General features: G+C 41.4%; 1 protein-coding gene across 3 annotated transcripts in view; it reads left to right on the top strand.

The window, feature by feature from the left end:
• The first annotated feature begins 2146 nt into the window (after window positions 1-2146).
• Window positions 2147-23237, top strand: part of ercc6 (excision repair cross-complementation group 6) — a 52359-nt gene continuing 31268 nt past the window's right edge. Inside the window, exons 1-5 of one of the 3 annotated variants that reach the window (XM_041176180.1) lie at window positions 2147-2281; window positions 5282-5719; window positions 6769-6889; window positions 7337-7442; window positions 10697-11393. In XM_041176180.1, the coding sequence (XP_041032114.1) occupies window positions 5292-5719; window positions 6769-6889; window positions 7337-7442; window positions 10697-11393 (1352 nt within the window). In that variant the 5' untranslated portion in view covers window positions 2147-2281; window positions 5282-5291. The other 2 variants (XM_041176179.1, XM_041176178.1) reach the window with 2 other exon arrangements.

Genomic DNA, 23237 nt, shown 5'->3' with positions numbered 1-23237 from the left:
TGGAGACCCTAGGACAATCTCGAAGTGCTTACAAATCTACTGTGACTTGATGCAGTGTATAAAGGGACAGAGCAAAGGGAAAGGGAAGAAACATTTCAGAGGCTTAGTTTAAAAAAAGTTACCCTTGTCATAAGCTTAGGATGGTCAACATCAGGAGATGTTAGTAGTCAGTTTTTTTTTACTTTCTATTGGGTGACATTCCAGACAGATCGGAATCAACCATAAGGGGAAATCCTTTTCCCAGAACAATGTATGTTTCTTCTTAGGAAGTCCCTCAGGAACAAGGGAGTATTGCTTCCATTCCAGTTCAACGTTTTCTGAGATGGCTGATGAGACCATTGTGTGATCTGCAGACTCTGCCACAAGCGGGGCAGGTGGTGCGCGTAATGGTAGGGCAGCTGAGGTGTCTGGAGGTTTGTACGCTCTCTCTGATGCCTCAACTTCACCTCTGCACGTTCCCAAAAACGTCTCTAGATGTGTTTGATGCCTTCCTGAATAGAACTTCTCCATTTTGGTTGATCGCTAGCCAGGGACTCCCAAGATTTGGCAGGGATGTTTGGTCTCTTAAGGATGCATTGAGGACATCTGTAAAGCTTTTCCGCTGTCTTCCTGTCAATCTCCTGCCATAAGTGATCTCCAAGTAGATCAATTGCTTCAGGAGTCTGGTGTCAGGCATACGGACAACATATCCCACCTAGTTTTGAATGATAAGCGCCTCGATGCTGGGTGTGTTGGCTTGGGTGAGGACACTGGCAATGGACCATCTTTTTTGCCATTGGATTTGGAGGATGTTGCAAAGGCACTGCCATAGTGCTTCTCCAGTGCTTTGAGTTGCCACTGCAGGTTGTCCAAGTCTCTGCAACATATAAGAGCCCAGGGATCACTGCTGCTCACTAAACCATGACCTGAGTCATGGGTTTGAGATCCTGCCTTCAAATACATTTTGCCTCAGTCAGACGAAGGCTGAGCTGAGACATTGGAGGCAATGATGAATTTCATCGTCTACATTTGCTTCTTTGAGAGGAGGCTCCCAAAATATGGAGAATGGTTCACGTTTTGCAGGATCACGCCGTTGATCTTAATCAACTGTGAGAAGGTGTTGTGCTGTAGGAACTGGTTGGAAGAGGATCTTAATTTTCCATTTAGTGAAAGGCCCATTTTCTCATATGCTTCAGAGAAGGAGTCGATGATGACCTGGAGCTCAGTTTGTGAGTGAACACATACACAAGCGTAACCTGCACACTGAAGCTCAATGACTGAGGTTGGAGTGATTTTGGTTTGGGATTGAAGGCAGCATAAGTTGAACAATTTCCTTTCAATTGCATAGTTTATCTCCACACCTGTGGGTCATTTTCTGGAGGTGAATTGCAGCATTGTAGCGAGGAAAATTGAAAAGAGGGTTGATGCAATGACACAGCCTTGTTTGACTCCAGTCTTCACTGAGAGCGGGTCTGTGGTGGTTCCAGTGGTGAGGATCACAGCATGCATGTCATCGTGGAGTAGGCGAAGGATGGTGAAAAACTCCTGAGGTCAGCTAAATTTGAGGAGACACCTCCATTAGACTAAGATAAAGGCAAAATACTGCGGATGCTGGAAATCTGAAACAAAAACAAAAAATGCTGGAAAACCCAGCAGGTCTGATAGCATCTGTGGAGATAAAGACAGAGTTAACGTTTTGAGTCCGAGAAAAGTCACACGGACTCGAAACGTTATCCTCTCCACAGATGCTCTCAGACCTGCTGAGTTTTCCAGCATTTTTTTTTTGTTGCCTCTATTAGACTACATGGTTGACAGTCAAAGGCTTTGGTGAGGTCAAAAAAGGCCATAACAGTGGTTGGTGCTGTTTCTTGCATTTTTCTTGAATTTGCCACGCAATGAAGATCATTATGTATGTTTACTGCAAATTGTCTTCCCCTTTGTCAGTGTGTCACTTTGACTGAGGTTTGCCCTCCCATCCTGTAGGTGTCACTGTGCCCGCAGATTGTCCTCCCCTCCTGTCGGTGCCGCTGTTTCTGCGGACTGGCCTCCACTCCACTAGGTGTCACTAAGTTAGGAGGACTGATCCCCTCCTGTTTCTGGTGCCGTGTTTGCGGAATGTCCTCCCCTTCTGCTGGTGGCGCTCTCCCTTTCCTGTGGGCGGTGCTATGTCTGCGGGTTGTCCTCTCCTCCTGCTGGTGGCACTGTTTTTGAAGGATTCCTCTCCGCCTGGTGATGCGCCGTGTTGGGAAGATGTTTCCCCTTCCTGCGGTTTATCCTCCCCTCCTGCTGGTGGCGCTGTGTTGTGAGTTTTCCTTCTGTTGTTGGACGCTGGGTCCGGCCTGGTGAAGCTGTCGAGTGGGGCCCGCCGGGGAATTTGTGCCTCTCCCGGGGACAGCGGAGAATTGGGCTCGGTTCCGGTGTGTGAGCGAGCAGGTGGAAAAGCTGCTGTCTGGAAGCCCCGGTTTTAAGCCACCAGATCAGGTGCAACTGTTAAACTGGATCAAACGTGGACCAGTCTGGGTTCAGGGTTAAACTGGATCAAACGTGGACCAGTCTGGGTTCAGGGTTAAACTGGATCAGTCTGGGTTCAGGGTTAAACTGGATCAGTCTGGGTTCAGGGTTAAACTGGATCAAACGTGGACCAGTCTGGGTTCAGGGTTAAACTGGATCAAACGTGGACCAGTCTGGGTTCAGGGTTAAACTGGATCAAACGTGGACCAGTCTGGGTTCAGGGTTAAACTGGATCAAACGTGGACCAGTCTGGGTTCAGGGTTAAACTGGATCAAACGTGGACCAGTCTGGGTTCAGGGTTAAACTGGATCAAACGTGGATCAGTCTGGGTTCAGGGTTAAACTGGATCAAACGTGGACCAGTCTGGGTTCAGGGTTAAACTGGATCAAACATGGACCGGTCTGGGTTCAGGGTTAAACTGGATCAGTCTGGGTTCAGGGTTAAACTGGATCAGTCTGGGTTCAGGGTTAAACTGGATCAGTCTGGGTTCAGGGTTAAACTGAATCAAACATGGACCAGTCTGGGTTCAGGGTTAAACTGGATCAAACATGGACCAGTCTGGGTTCAGGGTTAAACTGGATCAGTCTGGGTTCAGGGTTAAACTGGATCAAACATGGACCAGTCTGGGTTCAGGGTTAAACTGGATCAAACATGGACCAGTCTGGGTTCAGGGTTAAACTGGATCAAACATGGGCCAGTCTGGGTTCAGGGTTAAACTGGATCAGTCTGGGTTCAGGGTTAAACTGGATCAGTCTGGGTTCAGGGTTAAACTGGATCAGTCTGGGTTCAGGGTTAAACTGGATCAGTCTGGGTTCAGGGTTAAACTGAATCAAACGTGGACCAGTCTGGGTTCAGGGTTAAACTGGATCAGTCTGGGTTCAGGGTTAAACTGGACCAGTCTGGGTTCAGTGTTAAACTGGATCAGACGTGGACCAGTCTGGGTTCAGGGTTAAACTGGATCAGATGTGGACCAGTCTGGGTTCAGTGTAAAAACTGGATCAAACATGGACCAGTCTGGGTTCAGGGTTAAACTGGATCAAACGTGGAGCAGTCTGGGTTTAGGGTTAAACTGGATCAAACGTGGACCAGTCTGAGTTCAGTATAAAAACTGGATCAAACGTGGACCAGTCTGGGTTCAGTGTTAAACTGGATCAGATGTGGACCAGTCTGGGTTCAGTGTTAAACTGGATCAGACGTGGAGCAGTCTGAGTTCAGTACTAAACTGGATCAAACGTGGACCAGTCTGGGTTCAGTGTTAAACTGGATCAGACGTGGACCAGTCTGGGTTCAGTGTTAAACTGGATCAAACGTGGACCAGCCTGGGTTCAGGGTTAAACTGGATCAAACATGGACTAGTCTGGGTTCAGGGTAAAACTGTATCAATCATGGATTAGTCTGGGTATTGTAATGAAGTAAGTTTAAAGAGGTACTGGGACTGTGTTTTCATTTCAGGTTACCAGCCTTTGCAGAATTCTTCCTCTTTGCTCATCTATTAACTGTTCTGTGTATTGCTGGTGAATGTGGAAATGGTGTTTCCTTTGATTTAAGCTTTACATACTTTATTTATAATGTCCTTGGGACATTCATATAACTCTTTTGGTAAGCATGATTTAATGAATGAATTGGTAAACAATGATTTCAAAACTTCAATTTAAATGGCGATGTATACAGATGTGGACAACAATTATTGCACTGACTTTTGTGCAGATTTCCAAACGATAGGTTTAAGATAATATAAACAGAAAATGCAGGTACAGCCACATCTGTGAAGAGAAAAACAGTGTTGATATTTCAGACCTTTCATTAAAACTGGATGAAATAGATCTAAGACAGTATTTTTCCACTCTGGGTGACTATAAGACTCCAGATGATATTGCAGTTTGCTATAGAATGTCATAAGTGTTCCAGATATTTGTTTTGTGCATAGAAAGAGACTAAATGCAGGGAGTTAAGGAGTTAAATGTTTTCACCTGTTATGTGCAGTCCTCGCTTGTGAGTTGTGAACGGAAGTAGATTTTGGATATGAGTCCACAGGTTTATGTAATAACTCTTTTCTCATTGTTGAAAACTCCTAAATCAGTCATGCTTAGTGTTTTAATCAAAGGGTTAATTCTCTGAAGACTTGAATTGAATGTAAGGATTATAAAATTCAAAATAGCTTAAAAATATATTTTATTTTATAGTTTTGGTTTGTTTGTAGTGATCTCCCCCAAATAAAGACAGAAAATGCTGGGAGTACTCAGCAGGTCAGGCAGCATCTATGGCGAGAAACAGAGTTAATGTTCCAGGTCGATGACTTTTCATCAGAAATTAATAGCTGGGACTAAGCATATGAGATATGGGGAGAGCTTGAAGAGCTGGGAATGTTTACACAGGCAAAGAGAAGGCTTGGGGTAATCTTACAGAAGTATTACTTCTAAAGAGCATGGAGAAAAATAAATGCAAATGTATTTCCCACAACTACAGACTTAAAGCCCAAGGTTAACCTTAAAAACAGCAGTGGAGATTTAATGGCTTTACACAGAGAGTGGTACGGGTTCTCGATGCAGGGAGTGAAGGCCAATTGTTGAATTGTGATTTGTGAGCTGAAGAGGAGATTAGATTAGGATCTGGCAAAAAAAACCTGACAAGGTGTAAGAGAGGCGGGATAAATATTTCCTTGACAGAGGCAGGCCCGATAAACCACAGTCCTATTCCCGCCTTGTACATTCCGATGTTCTTGTATGATGTTTGCCCGTTCTTGTACCTCGTACCCAAGTCATGCAATTCACTCCGTGTTTCCTGTTAATAGATTGCACAAAATGCCTGCCGAAGGAGCTCCTTCTGTTGATATTTCAGCAGATTGCGACAGACCAGGCGGGGTAGATTCTGCAATTCGTGGCATCTCATCGGCTCTGGACACTCTTCAAGAAAATGGATTCCCTGATAATTGTTTGGATGCCTCTGCTGACAGCACGTCTGACAGCAGACCATCCACTTCCACTGCTTTCCAACCTGCCGACACAAAGAGTGCTCACAAAGTCCTCCAGATTGACCGGCAGCAGATTCAGGCTGTGGAACAGAGCGCTCAGGCTTTGGAGCTGCGTGGTCTGGGAGTAGATGTCTATGACCAAGATGTGCTGGAGCAAGGCGTTCTCCAGCAAGTGGACAGAGCCATCAATGAAGCCAGTCAGGCAGTCAAAAGAGCTGAGGCAGAGAAGGAGTACCATTCCGTTTTAGATGATCTGAGGTACTGAAGATTTTAAATGAAACTGGAATAAAGAATTTAAGTTTATGATAAAGACTTACAACAGATACTATCACTTATGCGCATAATTTAAAGTTTTATTAATTTATATGAGATACATTGTACACCAGGCTCGACTATAAACCAGTACACTTCTTGACATTGCATTGGACATAATGGGCCTCAATATTTCTTTGTCTAGAGAACACTGGCTGTGCTTTTTCGGGAGGGGGTGAGCTGAGACTCCTTTCCTGACCATTTTTTCTGCCACAATACTGCTGCTGACTCTGCCCCTCCCCAAAAGCACAACAGGATTGTACCATCGGTCAGATATCCTGCCAGTCCTGCGCCTGCTACTGCTGCCTAATGGAAGTGAGACCTGAAGAAGCTGCAGATCGGCTTCTAATGGGATTTGCCCTGAGATCAGTTGCTTCGAAATTTTGGAGTTTCCTTTGGTTAGAATGGTGCACGCTTCAAATGCAGAGCCAAGGTAGTGCTGGGAAATCTCTACCTCCATAATTGGCACAGAAACCCCAGGGGTGTTAGCAATGGAGAGGGTATCTGCCTCCTCTGGGTAAGGAACCCTTGACACCAGGATTCAGGATTCAAGCCCCCACTTGGAGTGTAAACAGGGATCCCCTAGGGCTTTTGGAGTCAATGATTCCTGTCCAATTGACTGCCATTATAAACAGCCATAGAAGCAGATCCTACCACTAGTGCAATTCAAAAGTAGGCCCTGTAAGCAAAATTATGTGGAACTGAATGAGGTTTGGTTCAGTGTTTTAGAATTCCATGATCGGGTTATGAGTTAGGCTGTGTAAGCCAATTCTACTGCAATTATAAATTGAAGCCCATTGCTCCTCCACTGTTGACAACCCTGAGTTATCAACTCTTCATTAGCTGCACTTTGATTTCCAAGGATTAATTCTTCATTGCAATCCTGATGGGATTCATCTTGCAGTCAATCAAAACAGCTAGATCGTGGGCAGTTTCTGCTGCAAAGCATTTCTGTTTGTCAGCCGGATTATTCATGTGTTTACCTCTTGGTTTAGATCCACTACCGCATGTCTGAAGCATACAAATAAGATAATTGAGCAGTTGGTGCCTCATGCCGAATCAAATAAAGATGTGAACAGGAAGCTGGAGTCTGTGAAAAGACAGAAAGAAAACAAGGTATTGCTCTTTCTCTTGACATCATGATTCTTTGAGGATTTCAATATTTTCTTGAGATTGGAAATTAATATTACTAGGGTGTTCCAGAGGACATTTGAGGGTCAACCACATTGTTGCAGATGTAGAGTCGTGTATAGGACAGACCAGGCAAGGGCAGCAAATTTTCTTCTCTCAAGGGGAATCAGTTGGGCTTTTACAACAATCTGATAGTTATAAAGTCACTATCAATGAAGACGGCAGTCTAAGTAGAGAGAAAACAACGTACCCTGCCTGTGATCAGGACATCTAAACAAGCAATATATTGATACAAGGCTTGCCCGATCACCGTATATTCTTTGTGTATTTAGTATTGTGGTTTCAGCTGACCAAGAAAAGCCTTGTTTTTGTGGGTATTTGTGAATATTATCCTCGCTGGTAGTTTACTTTTCTTTTGTTCCTGTTCGTAAGGAGAAGCAGTTGAAAAAGATAAGGGCCAAACAGAAACGCCTCCAGGCAGTGCTCAGTGGTGCCGACATTCAGAAGCTTGAAGCTGAATTCGAATCTTGCGATGAAGGTAAAGTGAAGGACTAGTCTCGATGCTCAAATTTAATCGCGTTGTTATAGAGTTTTGCATCTGGCAATTTTTGATCGGGCCTGCTGGGTTTTTTTTTTAAATAGATCAATGAGTTGTGAAGCTGATGTTTAAACCCAGTGCAGATATGACATTTAACCTTTTGGAATTGCCTGGGGGCTGCACTGTAGCTGACAACATCTCATTGTGATTTTAGATTTATTTTAATGAGCAGGGTTGATTGCTTACCACTTTGAACTTAATAAGCACCCTGGTTGGCATTTTCTAAAATTCTTGGAACATCCACAATTATATAGACATGGAAATGACGTCTTATGTACAGGGGTGCAGAATCTTTTAGTCCCATTGTGGGCTAAGATGTTTTGAACTTGCTTGTTTATTTTGGAATTTGGCTTTGTCTTCCTAATATCAGCAATTCATCTCAAAAATGCAAAAATTGATTAAGCAGATATTGAAACATTCCAGTAATTATGCTAAAAAAAACTTGTTAAAAATAGCAACATCACAAAACTAACGTCTGAATAGTGAGCTCAGTGCAGTTTTACACAGAATCTACAGGAACAGGCCATTCGACCCAACTGGTCGGGCCTGGTGTTTATACCTCACTCACGTCTCCTCCTATTTTGTTTAATCTGTCTCAACCTTTTAGCAAATCCTTTTTATTCTCGTTATTCTCATATCATCATCTAGTTTCCCTTTGACAGCATCTAAGTTAATTACCTCCACCACTTCCTGTGGCAGGGGGTTCCTCACTCAAACCACTTTCTGAGTAAAGAAATTTCCCATTATTTCCCTATTGGATTTATCGGTCACTATTTGTATTTATGGTCCCGTGTTTTGGATTCTGCTACAAGTGGAGCATTCCACATCTACCCTATCCAACCTGTTCATTATTTTAAAGACTTCTATCAGATTTCCTCCAAGTCTTTTCTTTTCTAAAGAAAAAAATTACAACCTGTTCAATTTGCCATAATCTCTCAGCTCTGGTACAATCCTTGTAAATTTATTCTTGTACTTTCTCCAGTGTTCCAGTATCATTGTTTACGTATGGAGAACCGTGCATTGTACCCTAAGTGTGACCTGATCAAGAAACTAAATGTAGATTATCTTTCTGTTTTCCTACCTATGTGCATCACCTCGCTTTATTATTGTTAAGGTTCATTTGCACAGTTTGCAAGTTTTCAACTACCTTCTTGGATGATGTAATATTATACTCCACCCTGCTCTCATGCCCACATGTCTATCCTTGGCCTGCTGCATTGTTCCAGTGAAGCTCAATGCAAACTGGAGGAACAGCACCTCGTCTTCCGAGCAGGCACTTTACAGCCTTTCGGATTGAATATTGAGTTCAACAATTTTAGATCATGAACTCCCTCCTCCATCCCCACCCCCTTTCTGTTTCTTCCCCTTTCCTTTTGTTTTTTCCAATAATTTATATAGATTTTTCTTTTCCCACCTATTTCCATTATTTTTAAATGTATTTCCACCCATTGTTTATTTCTACCTTTTAGCCTTTTTAGTATTCCTTCCCCCCACCCCACCCCATTAGGTCTATCTGTACCTTGTTTGCCCTGCTTCCTTCTTAATTAGCACATTCTTTTAGATATTATCACCACCTTCAACACCTCTTTGTCCTTTTGTCTGTGATATCTTTTGGTTATCTCCACCTATTACTGGCTTCTTGTCCCAACAACACCCTCCCCACTTAAACCAGCTTATATTTCACCCCTTTCCTATTTTTACTTAGTTCTGTTGAAGGGTCATGAGGACTCGAAACGTCAACTGTGCTCTTCTCCGCCGATGCTGCCAGACCTGAGTTTTTCCAGGTATTTCTGTTTCTGTTTTTGTTTTGGATTTCCAGCATCCGCAGTTCTTTGCTTTTATATATATGTAATATTCGTCCTCAGTGTTAGCTTTAGCTCACTGTTTGGCGAATTTTGATATTGAGTTACTTACTTATTCGTAGGTGCAAATCATTCATGTAAATTATGTATAATTATGGTCTAACCACTGATCTTGTTGGACACCGGTTTCTACCTTCCTCCAGCCTGAACCCTTTACTCCTACTCTCTGTTTTCTGGTGTTTAGCCAATTTGTCATCCATTCAGCTGTTTGTCCTGGGATTCCATATGCCCTAATCTTTGCACTGAGTCTACCATGTAGTATTTTATCGAGAGCCTTTTGAAAATTCAAGAATATGACATCCCCCTCTCTATCCCAACTGTATTAATATTTGTCTTAATATTCTTTTTAAGTACATCCTCAAATGCATTGTCTATTCTGTTATCATCTTTAGTAATATCTGATTTACAGTTGGATTAAAAGATCGGATTACTGTTGCAAATACTGTAGATAATTGTAATAAAATGACCCAAGTATAAGAGTGAATGTTGCAACTTGACTGCAGGCTCTATCTCTAGCTAGTGATAAGCTTTCACGTTCCTGACCTACAGTACCCTTTTTCTAGGGTTCTGGTCTTATACTAACCTTTCAAGCTTCTGGCCTGCCTACTCCCCTTTCTATAATATACAATATGTTTAAAATGCTATCTAACTTTCATTGCTTACTTGCCAAGTATGTTTTAATTCTTGATGAACTAAAACGGCATAATTTCCTGGTCCTCACCCACCCAAGTGCACGGCATAGGCAGGAATAGGTTGGCTAATGTATGTTAGGCAAATATCCATATACCAAGAGCCAACTGACTTTAGAGAGAGTAAGACAGCCTAATTATGTTCTTCTGTTTCTTGTATCTCACTATAGTGGTTAAGTGGTTTAAGATTGCCATTTCTGAAAAAAAAATTGCGTTTTCAATAGCAACAGTTCTTGAACATGGCATCAAACCTTTCACTTAACCCAGGAGTTGCTTTATAAAGCAAGTAACCAAAATTTAATTTCTAAGTAAACATCATATTAGAATAAGACAATGCAAAAATATAATGCATTAACGAGCTGCTAATTGGAACTGGGTGTGATGGATTGAAATGAGGGAATGCACTCTGAAGATTTTGTATTCTATACATCCACATTTATGGATGAAATTCCTACATGAAAGGTGAACAGTTGTACATCTGTAAACAGTTGAGAGTATCCCTAATGCACATTACTTGCTATTGTAGTTGATACTTTTTAATGTTATAAAACCACATTCCTGTGTGCACTATACAGGAATATTTATGACAAAAGCAGGTAAATTGTTGTTAGATTTGATGGCATCCTGTTGGTGTCCTTGCCAGAACCAGGTCCTTCATCATTGGGAAGTATGTTGATGCCAGTCCAGGAAACAGAATGGGAGCATTTAATCCGTACAGGACAGATGACACCTTTTGGGACCAAAATACCTCAGAAAGAAACGAAAAAGGAGCCTCGCAAGATCATGTTGAATGATGCGTCAGACTTTGAGAAGTATCTGGCTGATCAGGCAAAGATGTCTGCAATACGGAGAAAATCTTTCACTAGAGGAACTAAGAAGAGAAAAGCAGCAGGCCAGGCCCAAGCTGAAACCTCAGATAGCAAAACTCAAAATCTAAAAGATAGCCACAAGAAAAATGGCAGTGTATCAAGAACGGACCAGAAACTGAAAAAGCATTTGCAGAAACTGCAACGCAAAACTCTTGAGATTAAATTTAAAGCAAGAGTTCCAGCAGAGAAGATCTCCCTGCAAGAACGAGCGAGAGGGCGAGAAGACAAAGGCTCAGACAGTGAAGAGTCCCTCTTCGTGCCCGATGAGGAGTTGCTTTACCCAGATGAAAACAGTGATAGTGACGTTGAATTTTTGGATAACGGCAGGTTTAAGAAAGCACCAAAAAAACAACGAAAACCGAACTACTCGAATGAAGCTTTCTCACCAAGCTCAGGGGAGGATGAATCAGGATGCAAGATAAAAGCACACAAGGATGATGGAAATGAAGAGCTTTACAGGAAAAGATTAAGGTAAATGAGTTTAATTTTACAATGTGGGGTCTACTCCAGTTAATACATCTCAGAATTAAATATTGATTTAATCGTTGTTGTGTTAGCCGTGGCTTAGTTTGTCACACTCTGGCCTCTGAGTCACAAAGTTCAGGGTTAAGACCCGCCCCAGGACCTGAGCACAAAAATCAAAGCTGCCACTCCAGTGCAGTACCGATGGAGTGCTGTACTGTCAGAAGTGCCACCAAGGTGCTATCTTACTGCTTGGGTGGATGCAAAAAATCCCATGCCACTGTTTCGAAGAAGTGCTGGGGAGTTCTCCCTGATGCATTGGCCAATATTTTTTCAATCAACATCACAAAAACAGATAATCTGATCTTTGTCACATTGCTTTTTCTGGGAGTTTGCTGTTCTTATATTGATTGCTGAATTTCATACATTACAACAGTGACCACACTACAAAAGAAAGCACTTCATTGGCTATAAAGTGCTTTGAGATGTCCAATGATCCTGAAAAACTATATAAATGCAAGTCTTTTATTTAATGGCTAAAGTGATTGAAGACTTGAGAAATGTGTTAATACATTAAAGAGAAGCGAATCAGGGGGAGTGATTTCAATCTAAAAAAACTCCCCTCAATGCCAAATACAGATTGTAACTAAAGCCTATGGTATCTGTTAGCATTTCTGTATTTCTTTGGTCAATTTAAGCTGCTCAGTCATTTATCACTACGTTTTTATGTGACTTCCACTGCCAGTAGGTTTCTCATTTCCTGTTGATGTACAACGCGGTAAAAATTGAATTGACAAACTGTGTGGCACCTCCAATTTCTTCAGGCCAAAATAACTTGAACCCACTCAATTGATAGTATAGCTTGAGCCAAATGGTGCCTGGTAGGCAGAAACATCACAATTCCAAAAACAAAAAAGGTTTATTATTTCTCGCATATTCTATTCTTTGAGTATTGTGGGGCAGGCAGTCTGCCAGCCAGAATGGAATCGTTTTGCGAATGTTATGTGATTGTAGCCATAATTGAGTTGAACATGTATCAGAATATTTCCTGATCCCGGATATTTATCCTGACATTTCCAAAAAGCACTAAATGTTATGTGCCAGCTGTGATTCTGCTCATAATTTGTGAAATTCCTCCTCAAATGTTTGATAGGTTAGATTTTTTTTTGCCCCAGAACAAATATATTTTCTCACGCACCCCACAGTATTTTGTCTCTTTAAAGCATCATTGAGATTATTAGTCTATTATAAAAATAAATTTGCCCTTTTCCATGTTGGCACTGTTATGTTACATGCATTCCAGCATATCTTTCATCATTTAGTACCAATATCTTCTGTCCCACTAGTAATCTGAGACACAGTGTACGCTCCTAGTTAATTCTGCTGTCTAGAGTGTCACCTGTCTTTTGTTGAACAGGATTCCTAGGTAGATTCTGGGTGGCAAAGGATAAAGTTATAAGGAGAGTCTAGAAAAACCTAGGTTTTACAGCGTGCAAAGGAAAGATTTGTGAGGTGATTTTTATAGAGATGTGTAAGCTACTTAAGCGATTTAAGTGTAATGAACCCAAATATCATTTAAATAGTGAGAGGAGGACATGAGACACAGGTTGAAACAAATGAAAGATGAATGTAGGATTGATATGAGTAATTTGTGACATGATATCACTTTCTACCACAGGGCTTTTCCTCATGCCCAGTCTGGGCCTGTTATAAACTCTGTGTGTACAACACAGGAGTTTGATTGGTATCATATGATCAATACCGACAATGGGGAATTGTTAAAACCTTGGGTTTTGATGAAATTCACAAACTTATGCTTTATTCTCATCAGAGTTTTACAAAGCCTTCTCATCACAATGCCAGTTCTTAATTCCCGCTCCAATACAGGGAATGTTACAGTATTACAAACAGTTACTCACCTTTTACAACACAATTGCATTAAGCATGAGCCTATTTTTGAATGTTTTCGACCACTGATCATTTTCTAATCTCATAAAACCTATCTTTGCGCATCAGTAAGTGACAAAAATCTATTAGAAAGAAATTGCGGTTATATGTAACCTCATTATCCAGAAAGCTCTCAGAACTTCACAACCAATGGATTACTCTGGATACAATTGCTGTTAACTAAGCAACTGAAGTGGCTAGTTGCACACAGAAAATTCTACAAAATGCAAATGGGACTAATAATTCAGCAATTTTTTTGTGTTAAAATTGGCATTTTATTTAAGTAATGGCTATCAAAAGAGCCTTAAAATTCATGTTACGTTAAAGCCTGATCCCAATAACATGATTTTATCTGCTGTGTGTTGCCATTATGCAATCAACAATAGACCGGTAGGGATCAGCCACCAACAAGATACATGAATAAATGAAAATAAACATATTTTCCAATAGGATATTTGGTCTGAAAATGAAAGTCAAACCTTTGGTGCTAGCTCAACCTCCTTAGTGGAAGAAATTGCAAGGAGGAGCATTTCAGCAATTTCCGTATAAAGTTTTCATATGAGACGCTGCAGGGAAGTACTTGGGGATTAGAAAGTCAGATCAGATCAATGGCTCCCAAATGTGAGTCAAAATTGTGCCATTTAATCGCTGATGTCAACCTTTTCTATGACTTTAATCGCACCATTATATTATATTGTGTGCCACACCACTAGCTTCTCTCCTTTTGCATAGAACCCATTAAAATTTGTGGGCATTAATAAAACCGAGTCTATGATAAGTGCTTGAATCAAGAATCCATTCCTACAGTTTAAGCAACTTGGTGCATCTATACAAGTATAAGAAGTTTTTCCGTGTTCATTCAATTCAAATGCGAATAACAGAAAACTTCCTTTTGCGTAAACAGGGTATTTCTTTCAGAACGTGAAACCTGAATATTCCCATTTTGGGAAACTCAAAAGTAGCACTCTTTCCCCTCCAGATGAAGAAAGTGTTCATTCAATTTCAGTGCTGTGACTGGTTATCCATTATAGGTTTCCATTACATTCACTCAGAATCTTAACTTTAGAACTTTAATTTCATCCTTTGACTGAACTTCGAGTTTTCCACAGATGTGGCAGGAGTGGCAGCTATAACTAGAAACTGTTTGACGTGCACTTTAATCAGTACATTTTATACAAGTACTTTTAAATAATAATTTGACAACATTGCACTGTGAACTGGCCAAAGAATCGTTGCCGGTTTTGAGACACCCTACCCGTATACGAAATTATATAGTATTATTTCTAGATAACACATGGGGCAGAATTTTTCATCCTGCAGGCGTGTGCACGCCCAGCCTGATTGGGAGTGAAATAGTGTGCAATGACATCGGGTGAGCATTCTGATGCCATTGCGCACTCCCACGATCTTTCAGTTGGTGGGCATGCGCGAGAGGTGGCAGCGTGCTCACCGACGATTAAGAGGCCTATTAAGGCTCTTAAGCAATTAATTAACTTGCATTTTTTTTGCTGCCCGCTCAACCGTTCGGTTGGCGGGTGGGTGACTAGGCCAGGCGGCCTTTGCATTTTTTGTGGTACCTCATCCACAGGCGGAACGAGGATTCCGTAATTAATTAAATTTCCATAATTAATTAAAAAATATAAAAATATTTGGGCAGGATTTTAATAATCGCCATGTAATGGTGTGTGAACCCACTGTGCAGACATTATCCCAGATTTTTAACACTTCTGATTTTGTTTTCAAAAATCTTCAGCTCCCTGAGGCAGCTCTGTGCCTTTAGGAAGCTTTCAGTGGGCCCACCCCCGCACATGCGCAAACTTCAGCGCTTGCGCTCCCCCCGCCCCCACTCTAGCAGCGCTGAGGCTCCCAGCACGCGTTTCAGGCCATCTGGCCGTTAATTGGCCAGCCAGTGTGAAATTGTGGCCGGGGCCAGGTTGCTGGGTGGTCGCGGACCATTTCACGGTTGCTCTGAGACCCGCCCGCCAGACAAGAGGAAAATCCTCCCCGTGATGATTTAGCAAGTAGGATGTATGAGCATAGCTCTGCAGTACGCACTGAGAAGTTGGGAGATGCAACACTGTGCTGCTGCAGCATGACTATTGGTGGGAAGGTATAATTACAGTTTGACAAGTTTACATAGGCAATTTCTATTTTAGGGATTAGGAATTTATAATAAAAGTTAACACAAAAGTGTGGCAAATAAAATGACAATAGGAACTGAGGATGTATAGTGGTGCACTCAAGCATAAGATTTTTAACATATTAGAAGTATAGATTTAGTTGCTTGGTAGTACAGAACTTGAGTATTGCCAAAGAAAAAGAGCTGAAGCTTTTCCGTCTTGCACTCATTAGGACAGACACAAGAATGCCAAATCTCAAAAGGACCAACAATTTATACTGCATGCGAAAAGGGCTGCTGATTGGTTGGCAAGTTGGCTCTGAAGTTCTTGCCATGGACTGCACCAGGGAGCTATTGTTCCTCCATGCTCTTGTTCATTCAAAAAGGATTCAATGTCTGGGCATGTCCCTTTAGCCCACAGAGGACAGCTCCTTGCGTATGAATATATGTAGCTTTGAGCAAGCATAAGTCAGCTAGCCAAGTTGCAAGTTCGACTGATAATAAATTAGTTTTTAGTGTAAATCTTAACATACTTGGGATTGTTCAGCAAGTGCCCAAACGCAGAATCACATCTAACGTTAGCTATTACGATCTGAGTTTTGAAAGTATGGATTGGTTGAGTGAAGTCAGTACTCCGCCTATTGTGAACAGCCAAAGGGACGTGCTGTTTGATACGATCCACTAGTTGTTGGGATGTATGGCCTACGTACTCCAACACTGAAATTCATATGACACATTACTTATTTGTGTGCTAGGCAGAACATCTTGTTGGCTCGTGGCAGCATTCTGTTAATGGAGAACACCACTCACGTTGCCACTGCATAGAAGCAGCGTAAAACGTCCATCTTCCTCTTGCTCAAACTTTTCAGGTGTTTTACAAATTATAGATTTGGATTTTTTTTAATGTTCAGTTAAAAGTCCATCCTGTTTGCAGCAGGCACTAGAGGCTTGAATAGCTACTCATTCTGATTCAAACCTTATGGCAAGGCTGTTGACAACAGGCACAACTACCTGAGATTTTTATAAGCCAATGAGTGCTGCTGCGATACAAGCACTTCAATTTTGCAACACTTGGCAAAAGTATAATGTCCAGTCCCCCTGAAGTTTTTGACAGTGTATTAAAATAAGAGCTGCAAAAGATGGCATATTTTGCTACTGCTGTGAAGTATCACTGTGAAAGGATGAGGCAGGCTTATCGGTGCCCCTAGTATAAAGCAGCTTTCACAGCTCAGCAAATAGACTGAACCAAATTAAATGGAGTCTAATGTAATTTAGAAAGTGGAGCTACATTGGAAGTAAATACTGTCAGTCTGAATAAAATGCATTGTTTTAACTGTCACTTTGCTTTGTCTTTTGTGTACTCTAAGACGCTGTTTATCCTGTTAAAAGCACACAAAAACAGGGAATGTAATAGATAAGAAATGGGTTTCAGTTTTAACTTTTCAAGTAATTTTGCAAAAATACTTTTGATGATGTAGCAATTAGAGTCAGCCGTTGGTAATGCAGAGGTTCTTTTTGCTGAAAAAATTCCAAATTACCCAGTTATTCAAATTAAATAATTTGAATAAAACAGCTCAAGGTGGTTTTTTTGCAGAATTTCAACTAAATTGACAATTTGAATGAAGCAACTTTGAATTAAAACTATTTTCTACTGTATTATAACTATCCTATACATTCTGTATATTTTTACTGATTTTTTTAAAACTTAAGAGCTGTAGACTGAATCCCGATTATTATTTGTAAGACTAAATTTCAAATTTTAAATAAACTTCATGCAAAGAATGAGCATTAAATAAACATTGGCATCTACTTTAAATAAAAGATGCTGCCTTCAGTGGCTGAGAGAGAAAAAAAAAGTTTTTGATCTTCCATGAACCTAATTACATATATATTTTTTTTAAATTACATATAAATTAACTCATGGCTTGTGACTTGGAGTCCGAAATAAATGGCTTGCAAACTTCTCTGTGTGGAAGACGACCTGTGAGTATCAGCACGTTCTAAAGACTCGGTCAGGCACTCAGAGGAAAACAGTGCTGTCGTGGCAATAGTATGTAAGAAACAGAAATGATGTGTTAAATAAACAAGGAGCAATCCAAATCCTTAAGAGACTGTCCTCTCTAAGTTGGAAATCTGACAACTCCCAAGACGCTTTCTCCTAACCTTCTGCAATGTGATTTAGGGTTTCGACCAATTGTTTGAAATAGTCCTTTTTGTGTAATTACAATATGCAGCATCACATTTCTGATCATCGTTGATATGCCATTTGGATTTCTGCCCAGTTCAGCTGCCTCTTTAGATTACAAGTGGCATGACAGCCATAGGGGCTGTATTTTTTTCAAACAAGGAAAAGTCAAATCTGGGTGACATCTGTTGGAGGCAGACTGCAGATTGAGAAAGGAATTCAATCTTTTGCAGCAGTGGCTTCTAGTGGCAGAGCACACACAGCACGTCCAGCAGCCTTCCTGAGTACTGCATACATTAGTTATAAATAAGTGATAGGTCATAGCAGTAGTTCTCATAATGAATGATTATTTGTGTAAAAATAGCTGCAAATGTTTATAAATTATGATTCTGTGCAGTTTTCAACCTTTTCTTTAAATCTGTATTATTGTGGAAGTTGTATTCTCATTTCTACTAAAACTTCTCATTTAAAGCAGGTGTCTCTTCTGCCATATTATTTAACAAGGAGAAACTTTGCCTTTTAAGCAGTAGTTTGTGCCCGTTTTCTCAGAGCACTGTGTACAGCTAGGTATGACCCCATCATATCTTTTATTGCAGCTGGACCTAGATCAGCACAGAAACAGACTCAACTGAATGAACTTAGGGAAGCTCTACCTCCAACTTGTAAACAATTTTTTTTAAGTAATAGTGTTACAATGGATGGTGACGTGTATTGAATTAAAAGTGCAGAAGAAAGTTCATTTTGGCCATGTATTGTTTGTTCCATTTCCATGAATTATTAAATTCAGGGTTATTCTTCTGCAACATTTGATGCAGAGATGAATTTTGTTATCAAATAAATGCGTTTTTTAAAATATTCCTTTCATGGGATGTGGACGTCGCTGGCTAGGCCAGCATTTATTGCCCATCCCTAACTGCCTTTGAGAAGATGGTGGTGCGTCACCTTCTTGATCTGCTGCATTCCATGTGGTGTAGGTACATGCATAGTGCTTTTAGGGAGGGAGTTCCAGGATTTTGACCCAGCGACAGTGAAGGAGCAGCGATATAGTTCAAAGTCAGGATGGTATGTGGCTTGGAGGGGAACTTGCATGTGGTGGTGTTCCCATGCACCTGCTGCCCTTGTCTTTCTAGGTGGTAGAAGGCGCAGGTTTGGAAGGTGCTGTCGAAGGACCTTGGTGAGTTGCTGCAATTGTACTTGGTACACGCTGCTGCCATTATGCTTTGGTGGTGGAGGGAGTGAACGATTAAGGTGGTAGGGCGCCAATCAAGCGGCATGTTTTGTCCGGGGTGGTGTCGAGCTTCTTGAGTGTTGATGGAGCGGCACTCATCCCGCCAAGTGGAAAGTATTCCCGCACACTCCTGACTTGTGCCTTGTAGATGGCAGACAGGCTATGAGGAGTCAGGAGGTAAGTTAATCCCCACAGAATTCCCAGCCTCTTAACTGCTGTTGTAGCCACCGTATTTATATGGCTAATCCAGTTTTTAGTTCAGTGGGGGATTCAGCAATGATAATGCCATTAATGTTGAGAGGAGATTGTACGATTCCCTCTTGTTGGTGATGGTCATTGCCTGGCACTTGTGTGACGTGAATGTTAAATGCCACTTATCAGCCCAAGTCTGAATTTTGTCCAGATCTTGCTGCATATATGGGTATGGACTGCTTCAGTATCTGAGGAGTCACGAATGGTACTGAACATTGTGCAATCATCAGCGAACATCCCAACTTCTGACTTTATGATGGATGGAAGGTCATTAATGAAGCAGCTGAAGATGGGTGGATCTAGGTTGCTGCCCTGAGGAACTCCTGCAATGAAGTCCTGAGACTGAAATGACTGACCTCCAACAACCACAACCATCTTCCTTTGTGCTGGATATGACTCCAACCAGCAGAGAGTTTTCCCCCTGACTCCCATGATTCCGGTTTTGCTAAGGCTCCTTTGTGCCACACTCGGTCAAATGCTGCCTTGATGTCAAGGGCAGTCACTCTCACCTCTTAACCCATCAGTTCTTTTGTCCATGTTTGGACCAAGGCCGGAATGAGGTCAGGAGCTGAGTGACCCTGGCAGAACTCAAGCTAAGCGTCAGTACACAGGTTATTGCTGAGTAAGTGCCACTTTATAGCACTGTCAACGATCCCTTTGCTGATGATCGAGAGTAGACAGATGGGGTGGTAATTGGCTAGCTTGGATTTGTCCTGCTTTTTGTAGACAGGACTCGCAAAAAGCATGAGGGCCAGATTTAGCTTGGTGAATGTGGTATGGTTATACTGATTGACACTCCAAATCACATTTGCTGTTCTTGCCTAATCAATGATTTGTCTGCAAAAAAATGTGATGTCCCCATTTACTAACAAGAGCAAAGAGCAGCACCGTTAATATACATAATATGGTATTGATGTACATGTACTGTACTTATATGGCATATTATAATATTTATATATATATATTCCATTAATGTGCGTCCATATTACAGTGTTCGCCTTTAGAAGTGGCTTAAACTTTTACTACTCAAATGGGGAAGAACTGATTCAAGCAAAAAGCAGATTATTAGTTAGTTGTAAGAACAGTTTGAAACAGCATTCAAAGATTCTCTGCTCCCTTGAAAGTGTTAGAACACAGAGGAATGCTGAGTTTTTATCACAGGAAACTAGTTGCCCCCTTTGTTCTACCAATGAAAAAACCTTTTTAATTATGTAAAATGCCAGGTATGGATTTTGGGTTTCTCAAGCTTCTGCACTTTTCCCGAGTGACTAATTCAATTCATGTTTTCAGCATTCTGATTATTTCTAATAGAGTACATTCCTTTTATTTGAAATTTATTTTTTTTTACCTCAAACTAATTATGCAGCAAGTGTTTGCGAAAGCTTAAAACTGGTGAGGGTGCATGTTTGTTGAAATGGCCGAACTGGGAATTGGACGAGGGAAGCTATCTTAAACTCTCTATGCGCACCTTTAATTTCTTACTCAAATGTATAATTAGCTTTATCAACCTTAATTTGCGAGATGATACCACCACCAATAAATGCATGTATTATGACAGTTAAGACACATCAATTAAACCCACTCAGTTATGCCATAAAAGTAAGATGGCGCACCAATTGCATTGAATAACCTAATATACTGAATTAGATAAGTCAGCTGAGAATGCTGTGTTGTTTTAGATGGATGAGATATTGCTTATACACACTAGCAATATTAAAAACACAGTATGGAACCAGCAAATATAACACTTAAGAAATCAAATTCCAGTTCTTATTATCCTTTTATAGTGGAGCAGTTTCTACTTATGAATGTTAGAATATTATACTCTAAAAGGAACAGAAAATGCAAATGAAACTGCCTTCACTGCTCTGAAGTCTACCCTTATTGGTCTTCCAGGACTGTGAAAGCGTTTGTGTAAAAAGGATACAAGCTCTGTTTGCTTCTTCATTACGATCAGTAACCAAGTATTGTAGAGTGCAATTATATTTAGAAAAAAAATCTGAATGTCAAATTTATTTCCTACGATTTATGTTCAGCTTCTCATTGCTGTGGCTTGCAGCTCTTTTATTTTCTTCAGCTAAGGGTGTACCAGTGACCAATTGTGAACAGCTTCACAGCAGAATGTAGATGTTATACCTTGAGTACAGGATTGCTCCTTGCCAATTTTGCTTCTCCTTCCCAACACAGCAAGCCTACAATCCTGAGGATGGGTGAGGCTTTCACTGTATAAAGACACTTAAGAACTGAAAGACACCATTAGGTTCAACAAATCCGTTGTTTTTGATAGATTGACTCCATTTATTGGCATTTTCACAATACCCTCAATCATCACATGCTCCACGTGCATCTAATTGTCTCTCATTCATGACAATTATGCAAGGTTGGGATTTGTACTTATTGATACGTTCATGTAATGTGGGAAGCAGTTATTAACCATGCTTAATTGCTCTGGAGAAAGTGGTATTGAGCTGCCTTCATGAACCACTGCAGCCCGTGTGCTGTAAGGCCTCCCAGAGTGCTGTGAAGAGGGGAATGCCAGGATTTTGACCCTGTACCAATGAGTGAACAACGATTTATTTCCAAGTCAGGATGGTGTGTGACTTGAAGGGCTACTTGCAGGTGTTCCCATATGCCTGCTGCTATTGTCCTAGGTAGTCGCGGTCATGGGTTTGGGAGGTGCTGCCAAAGAACCTTGGCAACTTGCTGCAGTGCATCTTGTAAGCGTTAGACACTGTAGCCATGGTGTGCCATTGGTGGAGAGAATGAATGTTTGGAATGTTGGGAGGTGTGCCATCACATGGGCTGCTTTGTCCTGGATAGTGTCGAGCTTGTGGATTATTGTTTGAGCTGCACTCATCCAATTAAGTGGAGAGTATTCCAACATGCTCCTGATTTGTGCCTTGTACATGGTGGATGGGCTTTGGTGTAGAATTACCAGCCTCTGACCTGATCTTGTAACTGTGGTAGTTATATGCCTGGTCCCAATTAAGTTACTGGTCAATGATAACTCTCAGAATGTTAACGATGGGGAATTTGGGGATGGTAATTGTTGTTGAAAGTCAAAGGAAGATGGTTAGATTTTCTCGTGTTAGAGATGGTCATTGCCTGGAACTTGATTGGCGCAAATGTTACTTGCCACTTATCAGTCCAAGCCTGAATGTACTTCAGGTCTTGCTACATGCAGGGTCAGACTGTTTTGTTATCTGAGGAGTAATGAATGGAACTGAATGCTGTGCAATCATAAGTGAACATCCTCACTTCGGCCCTTATGATGGAATAAAAGTCCTTAATAAAACAGCTGAAGATGGTTGGCTGAGAATTCTTCCCTGAGGAAAAGCCTACAGTGACCTTTTTGTTTATATTCATTCACGGAATGTGGGTTTTGCAGGCTAGGCCAGCATTTATTGCCTGTCACTAATAGCCCTTGAGAAGGTGGTGGCAAGCTACCTTCCTGAACCACTGCAGCCCATGCAGTGTAGGCACACCCACAGTGCTGTCAGGAAGGGAGTTCCAGGATTTTGACCCAGCAACAGTGAAGGAACATAGCTGTATTTCCAAGTATGGTGAGTGGTTTGGGGGGAGAACTTCCAGGTGGTGGTGTTCCCATGTGCCTGCTGCCCTTGTCCTTCTAGATAGTAGTGGTCATGTATTTGGAAGGTGCGGTCTAAGGAGCCTTGGTGAGTTCCTGCAGTGCATCTTATAGATGTTACACACTGCTGCCACTGTGCATCGATGGTGGAAGGAACGAGTGTTTGTTGATGGGATGCCAATCAAGCGGGCTGCTTTGTCCTGGATGGTGTCAAGCTTCTTGTGTTGTTGGGGCAGCACTCATTCAGGCAAGTGGAGAGTATTCCATCACATTCCTGATTTGTGCCTTGTAGATGTTGGACAGGCTTTGGGGAGTCAGGAGGTGAGTTACTCTCCGCAGAAGTCCAAGCCTCTGACCTGCTGTTGTAGCCACAGCATTTATATGGCTAGTCCAGTTCATTTTCTGGTCAATAGTAACCCCCCAGGATGTTGTTAGTGAGGAATTCAGCGATGGTAATTCCATTGAATGTCATGGGGCGATGGTTAGATTTTGTCTTGTTGGAGATGGTCATTGCCTGGCACTTGTGTGGCAGG

This window comes from Carcharodon carcharias, chromosome 28, assembly GCF_017639515.1.
Source record: "Carcharodon carcharias isolate sCarCar2 chromosome 28, sCarCar2.pri, whole genome shotgun sequence".
Classification (NCBI taxonomy): Eukaryota; Metazoa; Chordata; class Chondrichthyes; order Lamniformes; family Lamnidae; genus Carcharodon; species Carcharodon carcharias.
This window is presented reverse-complemented; position numbering and strand designations above follow the sequence as displayed.